The 23,909-nt window shown below is 44.0% G+C and overlaps 1 protein-coding gene across 1 annotated transcript in view; it reads right to left on the bottom strand.

Annotated features, from left to right (window-relative positions):
• Nucleotides 1–1,121: 1,121 nt before the first annotated feature.
• LOC127478536 (mucin-2-like) overlaps nucleotides 1,122–23,909 on the bottom strand; it is a 36,906-nt gene continuing 14,118 nt past the window's right edge. The window contains exons 16-27 of the mRNA XM_051804403.1: nucleotides 23,395–23,634; nucleotides 22,583–22,739; nucleotides 22,269–22,397; nucleotides 21,771–21,897; nucleotides 21,027–21,070; nucleotides 20,741–20,935; nucleotides 9,191–19,450; nucleotides 6,348–6,391; nucleotides 5,375–5,497; nucleotides 5,170–5,268; nucleotides 4,667–4,789; nucleotides 1,122–1,163 (exon numbers count right to left, since the gene is read on the bottom strand). Coding sequence (XP_051660363.1) covers nucleotides 1,122–1,163; nucleotides 4,667–4,789; nucleotides 5,170–5,268; nucleotides 5,375–5,497; nucleotides 6,348–6,391; nucleotides 9,191–19,450; nucleotides 20,741–20,935; nucleotides 21,027–21,070; nucleotides 21,771–21,897; nucleotides 22,269–22,397; nucleotides 22,583–22,739; nucleotides 23,395–23,634 — 11,583 coding nt within the window. The remainder of the gene's footprint in view (nucleotides 1,164–4,666; nucleotides 4,790–5,169; nucleotides 5,269–5,374; nucleotides 5,498–6,347; nucleotides 6,392–9,190; nucleotides 19,451–20,740; nucleotides 20,936–21,026; nucleotides 21,071–21,770; nucleotides 21,898–22,268; nucleotides 22,398–22,582; nucleotides 22,740–23,394; nucleotides 23,635–23,909) is intronic.

The raw sequence follows: 23,909 nt of genomic DNA, 5'->3' as shown, positions 1-23,909 counted from the left end.
CAAAATAATTTGGAGCTATTATTGCCCAGTTTACAGAGTAATTGATTTCATTTAGTCTTTCAAATTAATTTTAGTCTATTTAGCATATTTCCAGTCCAGTACCTGATTGAGTGTTGTTGGTATTTTGTTTGGAAAGGCTAGAGGAAACACAGGTCATGATTTGGATTGGAAGGTAAAGGGCCCTGCTTATGAATGTTGTACAGGTATGTTACCCCATTTATTTTGTTCAGGGATACTAAATTCTGTCCTCCAGCTGATGAACTAATGAAGTCTGGGTTTATATATTATTGATATTAGTTTAAAACTTAACAAATATCTCTCATGTGGTTAAGCACCACAGTTCCACAAATGGCACTGACTTTTACAGAGCAGTAGCATAACCTTCATATTTGTCTAGTTTAAGATTATCAGATGATAAAACCTGTAAATCATTTTATTTGCAATGGGACATTTTATTCAATGAGCAATAATGAACAATTTAATAAGATTCTTAGTACGGTCAACAGATTTGTTTAAGAGACATTATGTCAACACATCAATAAATCACTATGTGGGTAGTTCCACCATACATATGCATATTGCTACGTAACATTCCCTAATGCAGTAGTCCCTGCAATCGTCTACTTAGTGGAATAGAAAAAGGAGTGTTCTGTTTCCTGATAAAGGTAAATACTTTTCTGTGGTAATTTTTAGTGAAGCATCAGTATATTTGATTATGGTAAATGTAGGATAAAAAGATAGCACTTACTGATTATAAAGCATTCAGGATTCATGTTATATATTGGTTTTTGTTTTAAATACTATTAATCTGTAGTTCTGTAACGAATTTTTCTGATGCTATGATTGTATATTTAACGTATTTGGAAATTTTCCTATACAATTAAGACATACAGGTATTTTATAATTTCAAGTTAAAATAGCTTGATATAGTACACAATAAGTAGACATATTTTAATATAAATGGTATCTTCTTGATATCAAGCAAATGTATGTCTTCATGTTTTCCTTTTTAGCTAATTTCTTTGCTTTCATGTAATTACCAGAGATTCCTTGAAACTGTAATTGCAGTATAGCATTTGCTCAAAATAGAAATTGAAATTATTGTTTTCTCCTAATCCTATTTACTCGAAGTGCAAATCCCTTGTGTTTTCTTCTGTGTAGGCCTGAGAGAAAAAAAAGTACAAAAATAGATTTTCTTAAAAAAAATTAGAAGCTGTATTTTAGAGCAGAGACAATTCAGTGGTTTCTAGCATTTTGCAGTGGGCTGGTTTTCAAAGCAAAAAGAACCCAACCAAAACAAACAACCCAACCCCCCCAAATTCCACTAATCAAGATTATTTCTTCTAAATGGTGAGTTATGGTGCTGAATTTTATTTATTTATTTATTTTTAATGAATGCAGTGATCACTGAGTGTTGCAATGGCATCTTCAAATTACACTCATAGGTAACCAATCAGCTACCTGGAAATAATGTGGTGTTCAGCTTTGAGAAATAGCCCCTACATCCTCTAATTTGGAAATTTAAAATTAAAAAATACTTTTATGTGCTAATATAATTAATTGATCTCTGATGGCTGATCATGCTCTGCAAGACTTAATGCAAAGCTTACAACCCTATCTACTTCTCCCCACTGGTTAATCCTAATATGGTATCAGATCATGCCCGTGAAGGCCAATAGATAGGGCTCTACTGATTTCATTCAGGGATTGAATTTTGCCTCTAAGTAAGCATGTGAAAAATATGCAACTATTTGATCAAAGAGCTCCTCCTCTATTTTTCAGCCAAGCCTTCAGGGCAGATTTCAGGCTTTGTATTGTAACAGCTACTGATAAGGTAAATGCTCCAAACAGCTCAGGTAAACATGGTGAACTACTGTGGGGAACAGACAGCCAGTTTCCTCCTTAGCATAAACCCATTCAAAAAAACTTGGTTTTGAATATTGTTAAAATTATAGGCAGAAGAATTTTCTGATTTTACTAAGTTCATTGACTTTAGTATGTATATAGATTCGTTTCTTCAGCTGAAGGAGCAAGTGCTGATTTCTACAGTCAAATACCTTTTGATCTAAGCATGTAGTGATGAATACTGTTTTCCCTTCCTCTTTCTTTATACTTGTTTTCTGGAACTCTTCATTTATTACTACACCTACCTGCTATCCCACCCTCTTGGCAACTAGAACACAGCACATGAGAGGGGTTGTTTTTCATCTTTGTACCTTTTATGCCAGTGGAAAGAGCAATTTAGACCTGAGTGAGTGAATTTTACGTCATCCAGGAAAAGGGCTTTGAGAGTGTCTTCATTCCCAAAGGTTGCTAGAGAACATACTCATCTGACTTAGAAAACTTTCTAATGCCGTTGGACTCTCATTTAGATAATGAAGATGGGTATCAGATAGTCACCGAAATTGAAAAATGCTGAAAGTTTTATTAATCAAATAAAAGAAAACAGCTTTGTCCCTGTCACTGTGATGTGTTAGGACCATTAAATCTATAAAAATGTTATGCAACAAAGCTTTCACTAGGGACAGGAAATACAATGTAGCTGCAACATTTTCTGGTTTTATTTTTTAGAGACCCCTTAATCCTTTTCTTTTTTCAGAAAATAACAGTTTTGTGATCAAGTAGAAATGTGTTTGCATATTTAATTTTCACAAGGTATTTTCTACGCTCATTTGTTTTTACCCTTTAATACTGTATCACTGAAAAAAAAATCCAAACACTACAATGTAATTATTTGCTTTTTTTTTTAATTTTTTTTTACAAGTAAGAAATGAGAAAAGGTGATAACAGAAGTTGACATAAGATCTGTTAAAGAAGGAGCGCAAGTTACTCTAGGGAAGACATGATTTCAGCTTCCCTAGGGTTCTCTGCTTTCTTTTTTCAACGATACATCTTATTACTTGTGCTGATTTGCCATTGGGAACCAAATGCTGAAGCCTGTTGCAATTGGGAGCTGTATTCTTCAGATTGTTGTGTTTGGGAGTCTTGTGATGCAGAGGTTTGTGAAGAGCAACCATTCGTACACTGGCATTTTTCCACATATACATAGTTGTAATTTATGCTTGTTCCATTTTGGCAAGTCAGGGTCACCTCTCTCGTTTGGGTGCTGAGCTCTTGGCAGCAGCCACACTCATGTTGCATCTGGTTTGCTTCAAGAGAATACCTGTGTTCCACCAGGAAAAAAAACCATCTCAGTAAAAACTGACACACAGAACCTGCTCAGTGACTTTTCTTTTGGGGGTATTTGGTTTGGTTTTTGGTTTTTTATACATCCTCTTTTCCTCCCTCTCAGACACACTTATGAATGTGATTTTAATTACTTGTCTCTTCAATAGTGAAACTGTTCTTGCTTCCATTGAATCTGATTCAATTCAATGGAATCATATAAACACATTAACTTTGTTGCTATTCTGTGATCATAGAATCATGTAGGTTGGAACAGACCTTTCAGATTGAGTCCAACCATTAACCCAGTACTGCCAAGTCTACCACTAAACCATGTCCTGAAGTGCCACATCTGCATGTCTTTTAAATATCACTTCCTTGGGCAGCCTGTTCTGATGCTTGACAACCCTTTCAATGCAGAATTTTTTCTTAACATCCAATCTAAAGCTCCCCTGGTGCAACTCCTCATCTCACTACAACCTCCTTCCAGGTAGTTGTGGAGAGCAGTAAGGTCTCCCATGAGCCTCCTTGTGAGAGACCAATAAAGCATAAATGAAGCCATAGAGATGTTAAATTAATCTTTAGAACTTACACTGAGGAGCCAGGACAATTTCCTTCACAATATGACAGCTCAACAGGTTCAGAAGACTCACAGCCAGCATGGCGGATCACAGTTTTCTTGCTGTAAGGCTTACATTTTGCAGCTTCATGAAAAGAAGAGGGGAAGGTATATTTCAAATCTCTAGTTCAGAACTAAAGGAATGCTAACGCAGTTTCAAAGTGCACGATGTTTGATTATTGAGAATCGACAGTATGTGATAGGGTGGGGAGTGGGTGCTGTGTAAGGTATCTGGAGTTTTCAGATTATTCTTTGATTTCAGCTCTAAAAGTGTCTTTGGAAAATAATGCAGAGGCCTGAGCATTGCTGGTTTGATTTGTGATATTAAGTATCAGGAAAACAAATCTGTGTTTTTCTTTTGAATAAATAGTGAAACACAGGGTCTTCACATATAGAATATGTAAAAACAGGGGGAGTGAAGAATCCTTCCATCCACTCAAAGATAGTTAGAAGTTGAACACAATCCTCTTTAAGTAGAACACATAAACACAGCATTACTTACGTTTACATATTTTGCAGCAGCCATCGGACGTAGTCTCTGTTTCATCCTTTGTAAAAGTAAAGGAGGATTTGTATTAGTGCATGGATGACAATCATGAGTAAGAATATGAGTTAGCAGTATTGATACTGGGCAGAAAGCTCCTCTGTGATGAACCCTAAATGAAACAATGAATGACTTGCTGTCCTCATCATAGAAATCTTGAATCCTTGTAGCCTCATAAAAAAATACTAAGCCTTTCTTATTACTAATGTTACAGCAAGACTAATTTCATTCTTAAGACATTCCTGCAACTTCAGTGAAACTAATTTGTTGTATTCTTCGTTGTCCCTCCTTGCTCTTTTGAACTGCATTCAATCAGTGAAGAATTGATTAAAACTTACAGGATCGCACTCTCCGGGCTCGTAGTCAGGGCATACTCTCTTACTTTGGACTGCAACAAACTGATCTTCAATTTTTTCACATTTGTAATGACTGCATTGGTCGAGTGGCAGGATCTCATTAACCTAAGATTTTATAAGAAAAGCAAAAGTTTTTTTTCATTGTCATCAAGTATGTCAGAGCTAATTAAGTTCTTATACCTCAGAGGTTCTTAGATGCTTCTGAAGTTCTTTCAAGTGGCAAAAATGAAATTCTGCAAACTGCAGAATTTAACTTGAAAGTTTAAATCCTGGATCTGAACACTCAGACCCCAAATTAGAAATCATTGCCCCATTAACCACACATATCAAGAATTTGTCGTTCCAAGTAAGTGTTCAGTTCAGAAAGCTGGTGTGTTGTTTTCAGAGTAATTTCAGTATTATATTTTTACTAGTAAGGGACATAAATTGACTCTTAGCTGTTATATCAGCTAACAGAGAGATCTGAAATTGAAAGGAGTACTTACATTGAGCACATGAACAGTGTTGTTACTTAGTTTGACTTTGCAAGCTACTTCGATGCACTTCCCACAGCACTCTCCTTCCTCAGTCATATATTGATAACCCTACTCATAAGGAGATGAAAAAGAAAGTATGTTGAATTGGTGATGGAGAATTCTAATCTTGCTGTAACTGAGGGCTGACTGGGCAGCCTAGAGAATCTGAACTCACCAGTGGGCAAGATGTTTCACACTGAACCGTTTCACAATGCACAGTGTTAGCATTAGTCACTGGATCTTTCTCGGAACTGCAGGTACATTTCTTACATGAATTGATTACTACTGACTTTCCAACCTGGAAGACAGAAAAAAACCCCCAACATTCAAATGGCAACAGTTTCCATATAATGTATAGGCAGAGTTGAACACATTGCTGAGAACCATTAAGATTGCTGAAATCCAAGTGCTCCTGAGTTCTTCAACTCTCTTTGAACACAGAGTTGTTTGGCTTCAAGCCTTGCAGGAAAGCAAGAGGAAAGTAAGAGGAAACTAAATGAAGCAATGTAAAAAAGAAGAGTAAATTAATAAAATGAAGGTAAGACTAGTTTATACTGTCTCATTATTTTCCCAGATTTTCAATGCTCCATTTAAGAATATTTTTTCTCTATAAGTCGTGTTCAGTGGTTGTAATTTGAAAATGGAGATTAAAATAAGCATATACATAAGTAGAGGTATAACTTTACACATGGATTTTAGTCTTTTGAAATGGATCCCCAAAGGCTCCAATGCTAATGCTTCAGTTTTGAGTTAATGACCTAAGTACCAATTTTAGCAAAAAGGTTTAGGGTATCAATTAAAGCAAAAATGCTAGCTTTGTTTTTTAAGGTTCTCTGTGCTTACTTCACTGAGTTTGCACTATTCATCAGATTGTTTGGGAAATTCATTAGTTCCAGAAGCAGGAGGGAGCTTAAAAAAGAAAGTACAGCACTAAAAATAGTACACTCTTCTTTTCTGCTACACGTTGTGGAACATTTCTGGGATCAATTTGTTTTTGACATTAAAAAAACTGAAAAACTCCCAGTTAAGGGTGAGAGATAAAAAAACCACATGTGCTGGGAAAAGAACTTTCTCAAAGACTTCTTTTGGTAGAAAGGATGTACTTTCCACTTCCAGCAATATACTATGCAATGCTATAACATTCTCACCGTGTACAATGTACCGTTAATCACACAGACATTAGGTACTGGTTCTGAAAAACAAAACAAAAAATTATTTCAGAGTAAACTCAAACTGTGAGACTTCCTGAGAAGTCAAGATGTTATCAAGTTTTGTTAGTAACACGGAGAGTATGGAAAACTTGAATTCAATCCTCCTACATGCTTAGACCTCATAGGGAGTGGATGTTTAAATAAAGTTTCGTCATTGAGATTAGCTAGAAGAGTTAGTTGAGGAATGGCTTCAAACTCAAGCTATTCATGAAAAATCCCTTTTTTGCCCTTTCAATATCTGATTCACTTCAAATTAAATTAGTTGTTTCCTCTTTGAACCTTAGAAGTCCAGTCCAATAATATTCAAAGATGCTTTAGTTACTGATTCTTTATGACCTCTCAGAATGTGGTTGGATGGAATACTGACTCTGAGTCAAAAAAGAGTGTCTTTCACAGAACCACTTCAAACTTGCCTGTTCCTTTGTTTTGACTTTCCTGTTTCAAGCTTAATTTATGGGTACTTTTTTCTTTTTATTCTTTTGCACACAAATTTATGTATATAAATAAACTTGCATAGCTGTAGGATTTTTAAATTTTCATGAGCATTCAACGACTTTGTAAGTATAATTATTTTTTTTCATACCTTGGCAATTCAATTACTGATAACGCTTCACTTTGTATTATTGCTTCCTGTTACTTGCTCTTGTAGTTAATTGTTAAGCTTTTTGCTGTGCTATTCTTATGTTTATGCATCTTAGTTTAGCTGCAGCTGGACTAATGTTAATGTGCTCCAACATTACATTAATAACATTTAAAAAAATGCATGGACAACATTTATAATTACAGATGCAGAGATAGTTGAGCTATATAGACTTCATGAAGGTTCAAAGTATTATCCTGCTATCCCACCCATTCTTTCATCAAAGTTAATTGAAAATAACGTTTTGTTTTTAAATAAAGATCTAATGCACATTTAGCCAAAAATTGATGTGTGTTCACTGAGACAGAACAACTTAAGGTTTTGCTGTTATTGTGATACATGAAGAACTTCCTTAGGTGTCAACAGAAGTGCAAATGTAATTTATTGGAATGTGTAGTGTGGTGTTTATATATGTATTTTTAATACTTACGGCATTTAAATTCAGGACAACATGGGTCTTTTTGTGGTAGTACAACCATGGAGACAAATCCTAGGTCACAAGTTGTTTCCTTTGTTGTTTGGCATGGGAGCGGCTGGCATTGCACAGTAGCAGTGAGGGAGTCACAGACACACTTCTGGCATTCACTTATCCAGCTCTCTCCAGGCTGAAAATATGTAAATGATTTATTCTCAAATGCTCTTTCTAGCCCTAGATGTTTTGTTTCATCTTAAGATAGACTCAAAATTGGTGGGAAGTTCAGATTAGAGTTTTCTTAGCATACTATTAAGAGCAGGAATGCTGAGAACAATTTTCTTCTGCATAAAAAGAAATATACTTTTCATACATAGTCTGCTTATTTCTATGACATTTAAATGTCTTTTATTAAAAACAAATGATCTGCCATGGTCTTAGTGAGCTTTTCCACCTACAGATTACTTAAAATAACCTGGTAATACCAAGTTAAAGAATTGTGTGTTATCAGGTCATTTGTTACACAACCAACTTCCTTATTGAAATACTTAGAGGTTGATTTGAATTGGCTCTTAGAGGACAGAAATTGTGCTGGTTTTGCAACAGTGATATATTAGAAAGTAAGGAGGGGAACCACCTTTCGTGGAGGATTGACATCAGTACAGTTTCTTTCTGCTGAAGTTGTGAGGGATGTTGCTGTGGTTGGTGAGGCAGAAGACAATATGTGATCTGTGGATGAGGTGCCTTGTGTTGTAGTTGTTGAAGCGACTGAAGGGACAGGAGTTGTCAAAGGACACGGCCCCTGGAATGGCTCAATTTCGCATTCCTTGCTGCAAAGTGCATAAAAATTACAGCCAGCTCTGTCTGTTCTGTTGTATACCACTTCGCCTGTAGAGGAAAATTGGAGGAGAAATTACAAGACAAATGAAAATACTTAGGGAGAAAAACCAGGAAAATACTGTGAAAATATAAAGTGTGTTCATCTATAAAAAGTTCTATGTTTAGATTATTTTGAGTGGTTATCATTACTTGAATAGTGTCTTAAGGGTTTATATTGCTTATAAAAATTTTTATAATCAAAAAATAAGACACTTACCAGGAGAAAATAAAGTATCAAATACATGACAAAAGCATGGAGTTACTCTGCTGGACGCAGCATGGGTACTGGCTTCTGTTGTCACAGATGTGCTGGTGGAAGAACTGAATATTGCAGAAGTGCTTGTTGTAATATGACTTGATTGTGATGTACCAGTTGTAGCAACTGTTAAATACAAATAATAATTTAATTTGCAGCACAGGATTTTTATATAAGAATTTTAATACATTCAAGAGGTCTTTTCAGCATTCTAGCAAAACGAGTGAACATTTTGTTGCATTCAAATACTTGACCTATTCATAAGTGGAAATTTTTTAGTTATACATTGAACATTGTGTGGCATTTGGCAACTCTTAGGACATTTAGCTCTAAAGTTTTCAAAAGTTTCAATATCACCACTTTCTGCCCTGAATTAAGGATTAATACTACGAAGCTGAGTTGTCTAACAGATACTAGAGGCAGAGGGCCAGATTGATTAAAAATTCGTTTATGTGTTTCAAGAAATAGATATGGTGACAGAACCACAGAATCACAGATTCACTTAGGGGCAGAAGTCAAAGACCAAAGTGACACGAATGTTGTTCTAAAGAAAAACTGGGAAATAAACCTTAAAGAGGTAGACAATGACATACCTGGACTGACTGTGGGACTAAAAGTTCTGGGAAAAACAGTGGTAGACACACTTTCTACAGTAGAAGAAACAATTTCAATAACACCTATGGTGCTTCTGGTTCCAGACTGAGGAACAGTGGTACTGGGGACAGCTGTGGTGCCAGCAGTGCTTCTTATTTTTTCTTCAGGAGTTCTGGAAGCGGTTGTGGCAGAAGTTGGAGCCTGGGTTGCTGCACTGGAGGTTTCTCCTGGAGCAGTTTTGGCTGAGGGTGTTGTGGTGCTTCCCACTGTGGTCCTGGAGGTGCTGGCTGTGCTGGTGGCTGGTGTGGGGACAGTGAGTGTGGGTGTGATGATGACGGTGGTGCCTTCAGTGTGAGGGGGAGAGGTCCTAGTGGTGGTTGCGATGACAGTCGTGCTTTCTTTTATCAGGCGTGTGGTGGTGGGGACAGCCGTGGTGCCAGCAGTGCTTCTTACTTTTGCTTCTGGAGTAGTGGAAGTGGTTGTGGCAGAAGTTGGAGCCTGGGTTGCCACCGTGGAGGTTTCTCCTGGAGCAGTTTTGGCTGAGGGTGTTGTGGTGCTTCCCACTGTGGTCCTGGAGGTGCTGGCTGTGCTGGTGGCTGGTGTGGGCACTGTTGGTGTGGGTGTGACGATGATGGTGGTTGTGCCTTCAGTCTGAGGGGGAGAGGTCCTGGTGGTGGTTGCGATGACGGTCGTGCCTTCATTCGTTGGCCGTGTGGTGGTGGGGACAGCCGTGGTGCCAGCAGTGCTTCTTATTTTTTCTTCAGGAGTTGTGGAAGCGGTTGTGGAAGACGTTGGAGCCTGGGTTGCCACTGTGGAGGTTTCTCCTGGAGCCGTTTTGGCTGAGGGTGTTGTGGTGCTTCCCACTGTGGTCCTGGAGGTGCTGGCTGTGCTGGTGGCTGGTGTGGGCACTGTTGGTGTGGGTGTGATGATAGTGGTGGTGCCTTCATTTGTCTGGGCACTGGTCCTCAGCGCAGCTGTTGTGCTTCCAGTGGTTGTGGTTTGTCGTTGGGGAAGTGCTGAGCGAGTAGTTGTTAATGGTGCAGTTTGGGTTGCTGCTGTGGTGGTTTCTGGAGGGTAGTATGTGGTGGAGGTCTTTACTGTGGTCTCTGGGATCGCTGATGTTGTCTGGCAGTGTTTACGGTCACAGCAGTACACTGAGACCTCATAGTCAAAGCACATCGGGTACTTGACAGTCTGATCCTTATTTCTGCATACAAGCCCAGTGTCAAGGCTGCACTGAAACTTTTGTTCCATTATTTGCACAATTCTGTCAGGGTAATCTTTAGCACGGCATGAGATGTTTTGTGGTTTGTCACACAGTGAATAACCAGCAGCTCGGATATTTTCAAATGTCTCAAAGTCTCCATTTTGGTTACCAGGTGTAGGGGAGTCCACATCAAACCACTGTGTCCAGGCACAGCGCTCCTCACAGTTGTCTGTGGTCCTGGAGGTGCTGGCTGTGCTGGTGGCTGGTGTGGGCACTGTTGGTGTGGGTGTGACGATGATGGTGGTTGTGCCTTCAGTCTGAGGGGGAGAGGTCCTGGTGGTGGTTGCGATGACAGTCGTGCCTTCATTCGTTGGCCGTGTGGTGGTGGGGACAGCCGTGGTGCCAGCAGTGCTTCTTATTTTTTCTTCAGGAGTTCTGGAAGCGGTTGTGGCAGAAGTTGGAGCCTGGGTTGCCACCGTGGAGGTTTCTCCTGGAGCAGTTTTGGCTGAGGGTGTTGTGGTGCTTCCCACTGTGGTCCTGGAGGTGCTGGCTGTGCTGGTGGCTGGTGTGGGCACTGTTGGTGTGGGTGTGACGATGATGGTGGTTGTGCCTTCAGTCTGAGGGGGAGAGGTCCTGGTGGTGGTTGCGATGACGGTCGTGCCTTCATTCGTTGGCCGTGTGGTGGTGGGGACAGCCGTGGTGCCAGCAGTGCTTCTTATTTTTTCTTCAGGAGTTCTGGAAGCGGTTGTGGAAGACGTTGGAGCCTGGGTTGCCACCGTGGAGGTTTCTCCTGGAGCAGTTTTGGCTGAGGGTGTTGTGGTGCTTCCCACTGTGGTCCTGGAGGTGCTGGCTGTGCTGGTGGCTGGTGTGGGCACTGTTGGTGTGGGTGTGACGATGATGGTGGTTGTGCCTTCAGTCTGAGGGGGAGAGGTCCTGGTGGTGGTTGCGATGACGGTCGTGCCTTCATTCGTTGGCCGTGTGGTGGTGGGGACAGCCGTGGTGCCAGCAGTGCTTCTTATTTTTTCTTCAGGAGTTGTGGAAGCGGTTGTGGCAGAAGTTGGAGCCTGGGTTGCCACCGTGGAGGTTTCTCCTGGAGCAGTTTTGGCTGAGGGTGTTGCGGTGCTTCCCACTGTGGTCCTGGAGGTGCTGGCTGTGCTGGTGGCTGGTGTGGGCACTGTTGGTGTGGGTGTGACGATGATGGTGGTTGTGCCTTCAGTCTGAGGGGGAGAGGTCCTGGTGGTGGTTGCGATGACGGTCGTGCCTTCATTCGTTGGCCGTGTGGTGGTGGGGACAGCCGTGGTGCCAGCAGTGCTTCTTATTTTTTCTTCAGGAGTTGTGGAAGCGGTTGTGGAAGACGTTGGAGCCTGGGTTGCCACCGTGGAGGTTTCTCCTGGAGCAGTTTTGGCTGAGGGTGTTGTGGTGCTTCCCACTGTGGTCCTGGAGGTGCTGGCTGTGCTGGTGGCTGGTGTGGGCACTGTTGGTGTGGGTGTGACGATGATGGTGGTTGTGCCTTCAGTCTGAGGGGGAGAGGTCCTGGTGGTGGTTGCGATGACGGTCGTGCCTTCATTCGTTGGCCGTGTGGTGGTGGGGACAGCCGTGGTGCCAGCAGTGCTTCTTATTTTTTCTTCAGGAGTTCTGGAAGCGGTTGTGGCAGAAGTTGGAGCCTGGGTTGCCACCGTGGAGGTTTCTCCTGGAGCAGTTTTGGCTGAGGGTGTTGTGGTGCTTCCCACTGTGGTCCTGGAGGTGCTGGCTGTGCTGGTGGCTGGTGTGGGCACTGTTGGTGTGGGTGTGACGATGATGGTGGTTGTGCCTTCAGTCTGAGGGGGAGAGGTCCTGGTGGTGGTTGCGATGACGGTCGTGCCTTCATTCGTTGGCCGTGTGGTGGTGGGGACAGCCGTGGTGCCAGCAGTGCTTCTTATTTTTTCTTCAGGAGTTCTGGAAGCGGTTGTGGCAGAAGTTGGAGCCTGGGTTGCCACCGTGGAGGTTTCTCCTGGAGCAGTTTTGGCTGAGGGTGTTGTGGTGCTTCCCACTGTGGTCCTGGAGGTGCTGGCTGTGCTGGTGGCTGGTGTGGGCACTGTTGGTGTGGGTGTGACGATGATGGTGGTTGTGCCTTCAGTCTGAGGGGGAGAGGTCCTGGTGGTGGTTGCGATGACGGTCGTGCCTTCATTCGTTGGCCGTGTGGTGGTGGGGACAGCCGTGGTGCCAGCAGTGCTTCTTATTTTTTCTTCAGGAGTTGTGGAAGCGGTTGTGGAAGACGTTGGAGCCTGGGTTGCCACCGTGGAGGTTTCTCCTGGAGCAGTTTTGGCTGAGGGTGTTGTGGTGCTTCCCACTGTGGTCCTGGAGGTGCTGGCTGTGCTGGTGGCTGGTGTGGGCACTGTTGGTGTGGGTGTGACGATGATGGTGGTTGTGCCTTCAGTCTGAGGGGGAGAGGTCCTGGTGGTGGTTGCGATGACGGTCGTGCCTTCATTCGTTGGCCGTGTGGTGGTGGGGACAGCCGTGGTGCCAGCAGTGCTTCTTATTTTTTCTTCAGGAGTTCTGGAAGCGGTTGTGGCAGACGTTGGAGCCTGGGTTGCCACCGTGGAGGTTTCTCCTGGAGCAGTTTTGGCTGAGGGTGTTGTGGTGCTTCCCACTGTGGTCCCGGAGGTGCTGGCTGTGCTGGTGGCTGGTGTGGGCACTGTTGGTGTGGGTGTGACGATGATGGTGGTTGTGCCTTCAGTCTGAGGGGGAGAGGTCCTGGTGGTGGTTGCGATGACGGTCGTGCCTTCATTCGTTGGCCGTGTGGTGGTGGGGACAGCCGTGGTGCCAGCAGTGCTTCTTATTTTTTCTTCAGGAGTTCTGGAAGCGGTTGTGGCAGAAGTTGGAGCCTGGGTTGCCACCGTGGAGGTTTCTCCTGGAGCAGTTTTGGCTGAGGGTGTTGTGGTGCTTCCCACTGTGGTCCCGGAGGTGCTGGCTGTGCTGGTGGCTGGTGTGGGCACTGTTGGTGTGGGTGTGACGATGATGGTGGTTGTGCCTTCAGTCTGAGGGGGAGAGGTCCTGGTGGTGGTTGCGATGACGGTCGTGCCTTCATTCGTTGGCCGTGTGGTGGTGGGGACAGCCGTGGTGCCAGCAGTGCTTCTTATTTTTTCTTCAGGAGTTGTGGAAGCGGTTGTGGCAGAAGTTGGAGCCTGGGTTGCCACCGTGGAGGTTTCTCCTGGAGCAGTTTTGGCTGAGGGTGTTGTGGTGCTTCCCACTGTGGTCCTGGAGGTGCTGGCTGTGCTGGTGGCTGGTGTGGGCACTGTTGGTGTGGGTGTGACGATGATGGTGGTTGTGCCTTCAGTCTGAGGGGGAGAGGTCCTGGTGGTGGTTGCGATGACGGTCGTGCCTTCATTCGTTGGCCGTGTGGTGGTGGGGACAGCCGTGGTGCCAGCAGTGCTTCTTATTTTTTCTTCAGGAGTTCTGGAAGCGGTTGTGGCAGAAGTTGGAGCCTGGGTTGCCACCGTGGAGGTTTCTCCTGGAGCAGTTTTGGCTGAGGGTGTTGTGGTGCTTCCCACTGTGGTCCTGGAGGTGCTGGCTGTGCTGGTGGCTGGTGTGGGCACTGTTGGTGTGGGTGTGACGATGATGGTGGTTGTGCCTTCAGTCTGAGGGGGAGAGGTCCTGGTGGTGGTTGCGATGACGGTCGTGCCTTCATTCGTTGGCCGTGTGGTGGTGGGGACAGCCGTGGTGCCAGCAGTGCTTCTTATTTTTTCTTCAGGAGTTCTGGAAGCGGTTGTGGCAGAAGTTGGAGCCTGGGTTGCCACCGTGGAGGTTTCTCCTGGAGCAGTTTTGGCTGAGGGTGTTGTGGTGCTTCCCACTGTGGTCCTGGAGGTGCTGGCTGTGCTGGTGGCTGGTGTGGGCACTGTTGGTGTGGGTGTGACGATGATGGTGGTTGTGCCTTCAGTCTGAGGGGGAGAGGTCCTGGTGGTGGTTGCGATGACGGTCGTGCCTTCATTCGTTGGCCGTGTGGTGGTGGGGACAGCCGTGGTGCCAGCAGTGCTTCTTATTTTTTCCTCAGGAGTTCTGGAAGCGGTTGTGGCAGAAGTTGGAGCCTGGGTTGCCACCGTGGAGGTTTCTCCTGGAGCAGTTTTGGCTGAGGGTGTTGTGGTGCTTCCCACTGTGGTCCTGGAGGTGCTGGCTGTGCTGGTGGCTGGTGTGGGCACTGTTGGTGTGGGTGTGACGATGATGGTGGTTGTGCCTTCAGTCTGAGGGGGAGAGGTCCTGGTGGTGGTTGCGATGACGGTCGTGCCTTCATTCGTTGGCCGTGTGGTGGTGGGGACAGCCGTGGTGCCAGCAGTGCTTCTTATTTTTTCTTCAGGAGTTGTGGAAGCGGTTGTGGAAGACGTTGGAGCCTGGGTTGCCACCGTGGAGGTTTCTCCTGGAGCAGTTTTGGCTGAGGGTGTTGTGGTGCTTCCCACTGTGGTCCTGGAGGTGCTGGCTGTGCTGGTGGCTGGTGTGGGCACTGTTGGTGTGGGTGTGACGATGATGGTGGTTGTGCCTTCAGTCTGAGGGGGAGAGGTCCTGGTGGTGGTTGCGATGACGGTCGTGCCTTCATTCGTTGGCCGTGTGGTGGTGGGGACAGCCGTGGTGCCAGCAGTGCTTCTTATTTTTTCTTCAGGAGTTCTGGAAGCGGTTGTGGCAGAAGTTGGAGCCTGGGTTGCCACCGTGGAGGTTTCTCCTGGAGCAGTTTTGGCTGAGGGTGTTGTGGTGCTTCCCACTGTGGTCCTGGAGGTGCTGGCTGTGCTGGTGGCTGGTGTGGGCACTGTTGGTGTGGGTGTGACGATGATGGTGGTTGTGCCTTCAGTCTGAGGGGGAGAGGTCCTGGTGGTGGTTGCGATGACGGTCGTGCCTTCATTCGTTGGCCGTGTGGTGGTGGGGACAGCCGTGGTGCCAGCAGTGCTTCTTATTTTTTCTTCAGGAGTTGTGGAAGCGGTTGTGGAAGACGTTGGAGCCTGGGTTGCCACCGTGGAGGTTTCTCCTGGAGCAGTTTTGGCTGAGGGTGTTGTGGTGCTTCCCACTGTGGTCCTGGAGGTGCTGGCTGTGCTGGTGTCTGGTGTGGGCACTGTTGGTGTGGGTGTGACGATGATGGTGGTTGTGCCTTCAGTCTGAGGGGGAGAGGTCCTGGTGGTGGTTGCGATGACGGTCGTGCCTTCATTCGTTGGCCGTGTGGTGGTGGGGACAGCCGTGGTGCCAGCAGTGCTTCTTATTTTTTCTTCAGGAGTTGTGGAAGCGGTTGTGGAAGACGTTGGAGCCTGGGTTGCCACCGTGGAGGTTTCTCCTGGAGCAGTTTTGGCTGAGGGTGTTGTGGTGCTTCCCACTGTGGTCCTGGAGGTGCTGGCTGTGCTGGTGGCTGGTGTGGGCACTGTTGGTGTGGGTGTGACGATGATGGTGGTTGTGCCTTCAGTCTGAGGGGGAGAGGTCCTGGTGGTGGTTGCAATGACGGTCGTGCCTTCATTCGTTGGCCGTGTGGTGGTGGGGACAGCCGTGGTGCCAGCAGTGCTTCTTATTTTTTCTTCAGGAGTTCTGGAAGCGGTTGTGGCAGAAGTTGGAGCCTGGGTTGCCACCGTGGAGGTTTCCCCTGGAGCAGTTTTGGCTGAGGGTGTTGTGGTGCTTCCCACTGTGGTCCTGGAAGTGCTGGCTGTGCTGGTGGCTGGTGTGGGCACTGTTGGTGTGGGTGTGACGATGATGGTGGTTGTGCCTTCAGTCTGAGGGGGAGAGGTCCTGGTGGTGGTTGCGATGACGGTCGTGCCTTCATTCGTTGGCCGTGTGGTGGTGGGGACAGCCGTGGTGCCAGCAGTGCTTCTTATTTTTTCTTCAGGAGTTGTGGAAGCGGTTGTGGCAGAAGTTGGAGCCTGGGTTGCCACCGTGGAGGTTTCTCCTGGAGCAGTTTTGGCTGAGGGTGTTGTGGTGCTTCCCACTGTGGTCCTGGAGGTGCTGGCTGTGCTGGTGGCTGGTGTGGGCACTGTTGGTGTGGGTGTGACGATGATGGTGGTTGTGCCTTCAGTCTGAGGGGGAGAGGTCCTGGTGGTGGTTGCGATGACGGTCGTGCCTTCATTCGTTGGCCGTGTGGTGGTGGGGACAGCCGTGGTGCCAGCAGTGCTTCTTATTTTTTCTTCAGGAGTTCTGGAAGCGGTTGTGGCAGAAGTTGGAGCCTGGGTTGCCACCGTGGAGGTTTCTCCTGGAGCAGTTTTGGCTGAGGGTGTTGTGGTGCTTCCCACTGTGGTCCTGGAGGTGCTGGCTGTGCTGGTGGCTGGTGTGGGCACTGTTGGCGTGGGTGTGACGATGATGGTGGTTGTGCCTTCAGTCTGAGGGGGAGAGGTCCTGGTGGTGGTTGCGATGACGGTCGTGCCTTCATTCGTTGGCCGTGTGGTGGTGGGGACAGCCGTGGTTCCAGCAGTGCTTCTTATTTTTTCTTCAGGAGTTGTGGAAGCAGTTGTGGAAGACGTTGGAGCCTGGGTTGCCACCGTGGAGGTTTCTCCTGGAGCAGTTTTGGCTGAGGGTGTTGTGGTGCTTCCCACTGTGGTCCTGGAGGTGCTGGCTGTGCTGGTGGCTGGTGTGGGCACTGTTGGTGTGGGTGTGACGATGATGGTGGTTGTGCCTTCAGTCTGAGGGGGAGAGGTCCTGGTGGTGGTTGCGATGACGGTCGTGCCTTCATTCGTTGGCCGTGTGGTGGTGGGGACAGCCGTGGTGCCAGCAGTGCTTCTTATTTTTTCCTCAGGAGTTCTGGAAGCGGTTGTGGCAGAAGTTGGAGCCTGGGTTGCCACCGTGGAGGTTTCTCCTGGAGCAGTTTTGGCTGAGGGTGTTGTGGTGCTTCCCACTGTGGTCCCGGAGGTGCTGGCTGTGCTGGTGGCTGGTGTGGGCACTGTTGGTGTGGGTGTGACGATGATGGTGGTTGTGCCTTCAGTCTGAGGGGGAGAGGTCCTGGTGGTGGTTGCGATGACGGTCGTGCCTTCATTCGTTGGCCGTGTGGTGGTGGGGACAGCCGTGGTGCCAGCAGTGCTTCTTATTTTTTCTTCAGGAGTTCTGGAAGCAGTTGTGGCAGAAGCTGGAGCCTGGGTTACCACCGTGGAGGTTTCTCCTGGAGCAGTTTTGGCTGAGGGTGTTGTGGTGCTTCCCACTGTGGTCCTGGAGGTGCTGGCTGTGCTGGTGGCTGGTGTGGGCACTGTTGGTGTGGGTGTGATGATAGTGGTGGTGCCTTCATTTGTCTGGGCACTGGTCCTCAGCGCAGCTGTTGTGCTTCCAGTAGTTGTGGTTTGTCGTTGGGGAAGTGCTGAGCGAGTAGTTGTTAATGGTGCAGTTTGGGTTGCTGCTGTGGTGGTTTCTGGAGGGTAGTATGTGGTGGAGGTCTTTACTGTGGTCTCCGGGATCGCTGCTGTTGTCTGGCAGTGTTTTCGGTCACAGCAGTACACTGAGACCTCATAGTCAAAGCACATCGGGTACTTGACAGTCTGATCCTTATTTCTGCATACAAGCCCAGTGTCAAGGCTGCACTGAAACTTTTGTTCCATTATTTGCACAATTCTGTCAGGGTAATCTTTAGCACGGCATGAGATGTTTTGTGGCTTGTCACACAGTGAATAACCAGCAGCTCGGATATTTTCAAATGTCTCAAAGTCTCCATTTTGGTTACCAGGTGTAGGGGAGTCCACATCAAACCACTGTGTCCAGGCACAGCGCTCCTCACAGTTGTCTGTGGTCTTGGAGGTGCTGGCAATAATGGTGGTTGCTGACGTGGTAACTGTTGGTGTGGGTGTGACGATGATGGTGGTTGTGCCTTCAGTCTGAGGGGGAGAGGTCCTGGTGGTGGTTGCGATGACGGTTGTGCCTTCATTCGTTGGCCGTGTGGTGGTGGGGACAGCCGTGGTGCCAGCAGTGCTGCTTATTTTTTCCTCAGGAATTCTGGAAGCGGTTGTGGCAGAAGTTGGAGCCTGGGTTGCCACCGTGGAGGTTTCTCCTGGAGCAGTTTTGGCTGAGGGTGTTGTGGTGCTTCCCACTGTGGTCCTGGAGGTGCTGGCTGTGCTGGTGGCTGGTGTGGGCACTGTTGGTGTGGGTGTGATGATGGTGCTGGTGCCTTTATTTGTCTGGGCACTTGTCCTCAGCGCACCTGTTGTGCTTCTAGTGGTTGTCTTTTCTTTTTGGGGAAGTGCTTCAGGAGTTGTGGAAGCAGTAGTGGGTGATATTGTTGTTTTAATAGCAATAGTGGATACGACATTCGGAAGGGTTGCTGCTGTAGGGGTTTTCGTGCTGCCAGTGGTGGTTGTAGATCTGCTGGCAGTGCTAGTGGCTGGGTTGGGCACTGTTGGTGTGAATGTTGGGACAGTTGTGCCTTGTGTTGGCAGGGCAGTAGTACTGGAGACAGCTGTGGTGCCAGCAGTGATTTTTGTTTTTGATTCAGGGACAGTGGAGATGGTATTGGGTGGTGTTGGAGCCTGGGTTGTCACAGTGGAGGTTTCTGCTATAGGAGATGTGGTTTGGTAACCTGTTGTTGAGATTTGAGATGTTCTTGCTGTAAGTGAAGTTTCAGTCACAGTAGTTGTTTTTTCTCTGTCATTTGGTGATGTTGTAGTTACTTCACTCTTTTGCCCTTCAGTTTCTTGTTTTTGTGTTGTCGGTTTTATCTTTGTCTGTACTGTGAATTGTGTTGATTTTACAGCAGTAGTTGTTGTGAATTCTCTTGTGGTTATTGGTGTTGTAGATTGTATTTCAGAACATGGTATGTATCTGCAGCATGATATTCTGATTTCATAATTATAGCACTGCTTAGATTCTTGGTCCTGGTTATTGCATATTAATCCTCTGCTTTGACTACACTGTATTGTTTGGTTAAGGTGGTTAATTTCTGTATCCGGGTGTTCTTTGGCTCTGCATTGAACACCATTAGGGTTTGTACACACACTGTATCCTTTTTCCTTGAGACTTTCAAATGTTTCATAATCTCCACTGTCCTCTTTGTTTTCAGGCTGAGTAGAATCATACCATTCTGACCAGGTACACACATTTTTCACACATACAGTTGTCACTGGTGTTGCAGTTGTCATTTCTGTAATTAAAAGGAGGAACCATAAGTCTTGTCTGCTCTTATTAAAGAAAGTGCCAGGAAAAATTATTCATCTTCCATATATTTTTTTTGTATATAATTTTTTATATAATGTACTATTTTAATTTTAGTGAACTTGCTTAGGCAGTCTTGAATTTAATTTCTAAAGTAGTTTTTGACCTTTCGTCTATATTATTATCATTATAGTGGTACTTTCTGTGACATCTATTAAAAAATTGTAGCTAAATAAAGCTAATCTGATATCCTTTGCATGGTACGTTAGTACTTAGATAATATAATCTCATGATTTCTATGGTATAAGTAGAGGAGGTTTTATTCTCCTTGCTATTATCTCTGTATTTACTTACTCTTAACTGCATAACCATGCAGACTTTAAAATATTTTTACAGAATAATGACTTTTCTACTTATTTTAATATTATAACATGTAACACATTTATAAACCTGAAATATAATACATATATTTAACATATATGTATTTTGCATATAGTGCATTATAATAGAGAATACACATATAGTATATATGAAATACATAATCTAATAAGTATTTTCTAGTTATTTTAATAAGATTTTTTTCATATTCTTAGCATTATGAAGATGACCACGTGGAATAGATACCACTTGCTTCACATGAATGTTGCTTAACAGAAGACTTAAATTTGAATATTTAGTTCTTCCTGTAGTATAATTTTTTGCGAATATTTCTCAAAATTACTGAGAATTTGGTCACTGTAATGAATTAACTGCAGGAATAAAGTAGAAGTGTACTGTGGGAGTAGAAGGAAACTGTTGATTTGGTTATTAAGTACAATTAGGAAAGGTTCTAAACAATGGTTATAAATAGTTTGAGGATTTCCTCAAACTAAATTTCTTATCTTCAATTGGTAGTAATGTGCTCTGTAGTTTAAGAAATGGCAGCAATTGTCTTTCATGTTTTCAGAAGTTGGTCTAGAACTGCTGGTTTTTGTTAGCAAGGAAATTAGAAGATTCTCCAGGATGCAATTATTAGTAAGCTCTATTATTTTTTTCCCCTGGATAAACCATGGTGAAACAGTGGAGATTGGGTTTGTAAGAAATGCTGTACTCATTTCTACATCCTTATTATGGTCTTCTTTGGCAACTGAAGCTGCCAAGTGAATTGGTGGCTCCAGCAGAAGTCAGCGTTTTCAAGTAAAATCATATGCCATTAACTGATGAGAAAATCCTCCCTTTCAGCTAATTTTCAGTCACTCACAGAAATTTTTCACTTATTTTAAAGATTATTCATGCATACCTGAAGTAGTAGTTGTAGGCTGACTTGTAGAAAATGTAAATGGGGTTGTTGTAAAAATGCCACATTTAAAGATGTTCCTGCTTATTGTTCCATTGACATCGCATGTTGCACTGAAACACCATCCAGTTCCATCCGTGGTGTTATAGATGAGTTCACCATATTTATAGCTATTTCCTTCATAAATGCAGTGGCAGGCTGCAATTCAGAAGAAGTTTATTGTCAGGAATCTATGAAAAGGTAATATCCATTATTTCATTTTCTTAATAATTTTTCTTAGCTGTCTTACCTTTATCATCAAACTTGCACTGTAAACCTTCTGATGTGCACTCACTGAAATAGAAAGCATAAAAACCCATATTTTTTTGATTGTGATGTACTTTGTTTAGTCATCTTTCTGATAAATACTGGCATCAAAAGGCAAGGCACTTTATATGTGCTTATTCCTTTAGTGTCCAGTTGGTTTTGTCTTCTTTTTGGCCATCATTTTCCCAAATCTTTCTTTATATTAAACCCAAACTTATAAATAGAAGTGAAGTTAAATTTTACACAAAGCTACAGGTAGAAATCTTAAGGAAAACTTTCCTTATTTCCTTCATATCACTTTCCTTGCACTTACAATGTTTTTGTACTAAATAGCAGGCTAAAAAGGGAGACTCTAAATACTCAAGTGATATAAGTATGTAATAAAATACTTGGAAGTTGGTCACTATTAGATATCTTTAGTCCTGGCACAATGTTTTTCCTGCCACAGGAAAGTGAAATAGAGAAAGCCTGGTCATAAAGGACTTCTTGTTCTTAATGTACCTTTATACTGAGAATTTGCAATATAATCAGGAACAAAATCAATAGAACATAAAATCATATAAAACCTACTTACTAATGTAGTAAGAAAACCACCATTAGATAGTAAGGCATTATTTTTACGCAGGCAGCATAGCCTAATCCTGTCATGTAAACGGAACATGCAATTTCCCACTTTCTTTTGATCGTTTTTCCTTGTATGTGATGAGGCTGGTATGTTAAGTCTTACCATATATTACATTCATCTCGTTTATATATCTTTCCATCTTCATCATCGTAACAGTCACAGAGACTAACACACTTCATCTGATCCTCATGGAAATATGGCTTGTCTGGTGGGCAGTTAGGGTAGCAGCCTGGAGGAAGGAAGGGGGCATGTACCAGGTAGAAAAGGTAAGAATGAAATACTGTCAGCAGAAGTTTTATTTGTGTAGAATGCATTTTCAGGTCTTGTTTTTAATTGTCATAACATTTTCATTTATTTTTTTCCAGTAACTCTAGTAAGTAATGCAGAGTACTAGCATCAGCAGAGCCCATCCACAAGGACGTAGTCTTAGAGATCTTTTTCACTCCAGTTTCCATACTCTGCCTCCATTCATGTGGATATAATGATATTGAAGAGAGTTGAATTGTGCAAATGCAGATAATGGGGGAAATACACTCCATTAAAAACAATTAAAAATATAATAATATGTACCCTCTAAAAGGTACTTGCAGCTCTTTTTACCTTCTAAACCTGGCAAGTCATTGAGGCATTTTCCACTTGGATTCCTACAAGTCTTCATACAGGAGGCTCCACAAGGCTTATAGTGCCATTCACATTCTCCTTGTTGATTGTAGTAATCACAGAACAGTGCTAAGGAGAAACAGAAAGTTGGACATGTTCAGAAAAAAAAAAGGCGCAAATATCTTAAGCATGAAAAATCTACACAGTGAGATTCTAACCCACATATGTAAGATACAGCATGTTTCAAGGACATCAGCAAGATACTGTACATTTAACTACACTTTTAGAAGAAATGTTTATGACATAAAACTCACGACAAATTGATGGGCTTCTCCAGGCTACGCATACACCAACTTCACTGCACGCTTGGGCATAGGCAGCTACTGCTGTACAGAAGCAATCACAATCTCCTCCACTGTCACAGGCACAAGCATCTGTCACACATGCTTGGTAATATTTTGCTGGTTCAACCTGTTAGTAAACAGAAGTGTGATACCATACATCTTGCCTTCTAAATTCTTTCTTAGCTTTGCTAGAGTAATTTTCTTAAAATTGTAGCATCTCAGAAGGAAGGCCTACACCAGTAATTTCTCTTTCTTTTGTAAGACACTGTTGAATGCTAGAGCTGATGCCAAATGATACATTCAAATCATATATTGGCAGATTTTTAGACACCCAGATGTGTCCTGGGGGAAGATTAGATTAATTTTCCTGAGAAATATTAGGCAATTGCACAGAGTTATCTGGCAGTGTTCGGTAGGTACTTAGTGTCAGATAAAGGCTATGCTGATACTTCATTACTATGTTATTACTATGTTGAGCTTGTGTTCTGTACCTGGTATATGAGAAATTTTTATTCAAGTCAGGCTATAAGGAAATACATAGTAATTATGAAATTATTATTCTTTTGTAATATGTGAATAATTCTTATTAAGTCTTTTTATTTCTTACAGGTAGGGACTATAAACCTGTCCCACTCAGTGGGATTCAGATTGAAGTTTTTCTGACACTATCTGAAGTGAAACATGCTAATAAGTGAGACATGCATGTTAAAACATATGAGGATAGCACCTTCAGTGACACACAGACTTAGTTTTCACACAATAAACTTCTGCCCTGGTAATACCTGAGAGTGACAGGCAGCAAAGACGTTGCTGTTGATGATGCTACACTGCTTCTCTGACCAGGACTTTCGGTAAGGGTTGGTAGAACATGGGTCCTTGATGTCGTTAGCATCAGGACATGTAGAGGATACTTTCCAGCTGTTTCCAAACTCTAGGACATTCTCTACTACAGACTGACTCCTTGTAGTAAAGTCATTGATGCTGTTGCCATCATAATTTCCACAGAGGCCACAGATCTGGCCCTGCAAAAGGAAGTAAATAAAATAATAATGGGTGTGAGAAAACTTGAAACAACATCTGAGACTGAAATAGTACTTGAAATCCAGCTCTTGGAATGGTGCCATTAATGGTGCCATTCCTTTCTATCAGTCCTGAACATCTTCATGCTCTGTTTCCTCAGCAACAGATCATGACCACTAAGGCTAAAAGGATACCACTCTTGACTTTTCTTCTTTGAAATCTGAACAAAAAAACCATCTTTGTCATTGTAACCTTCTGCTTTGACAAGAAAATGAGG

Source organism: Manacus candei, unplaced genomic scaffold, assembly GCF_025592945.1.
Source record: "Manacus candei isolate 608988 ecotype Guabito, Panama unplaced genomic scaffold, ASM2559294v1 h1tg000060l, whole genome shotgun sequence".
Classification (NCBI taxonomy): Eukaryota; Metazoa; Chordata; class Aves; order Passeriformes; family Pipridae; genus Manacus; species Manacus candei.
Note: the sequence above shows the minus strand (reverse complement) of the source record. Positions and strands in the feature narration are given on the sequence as shown.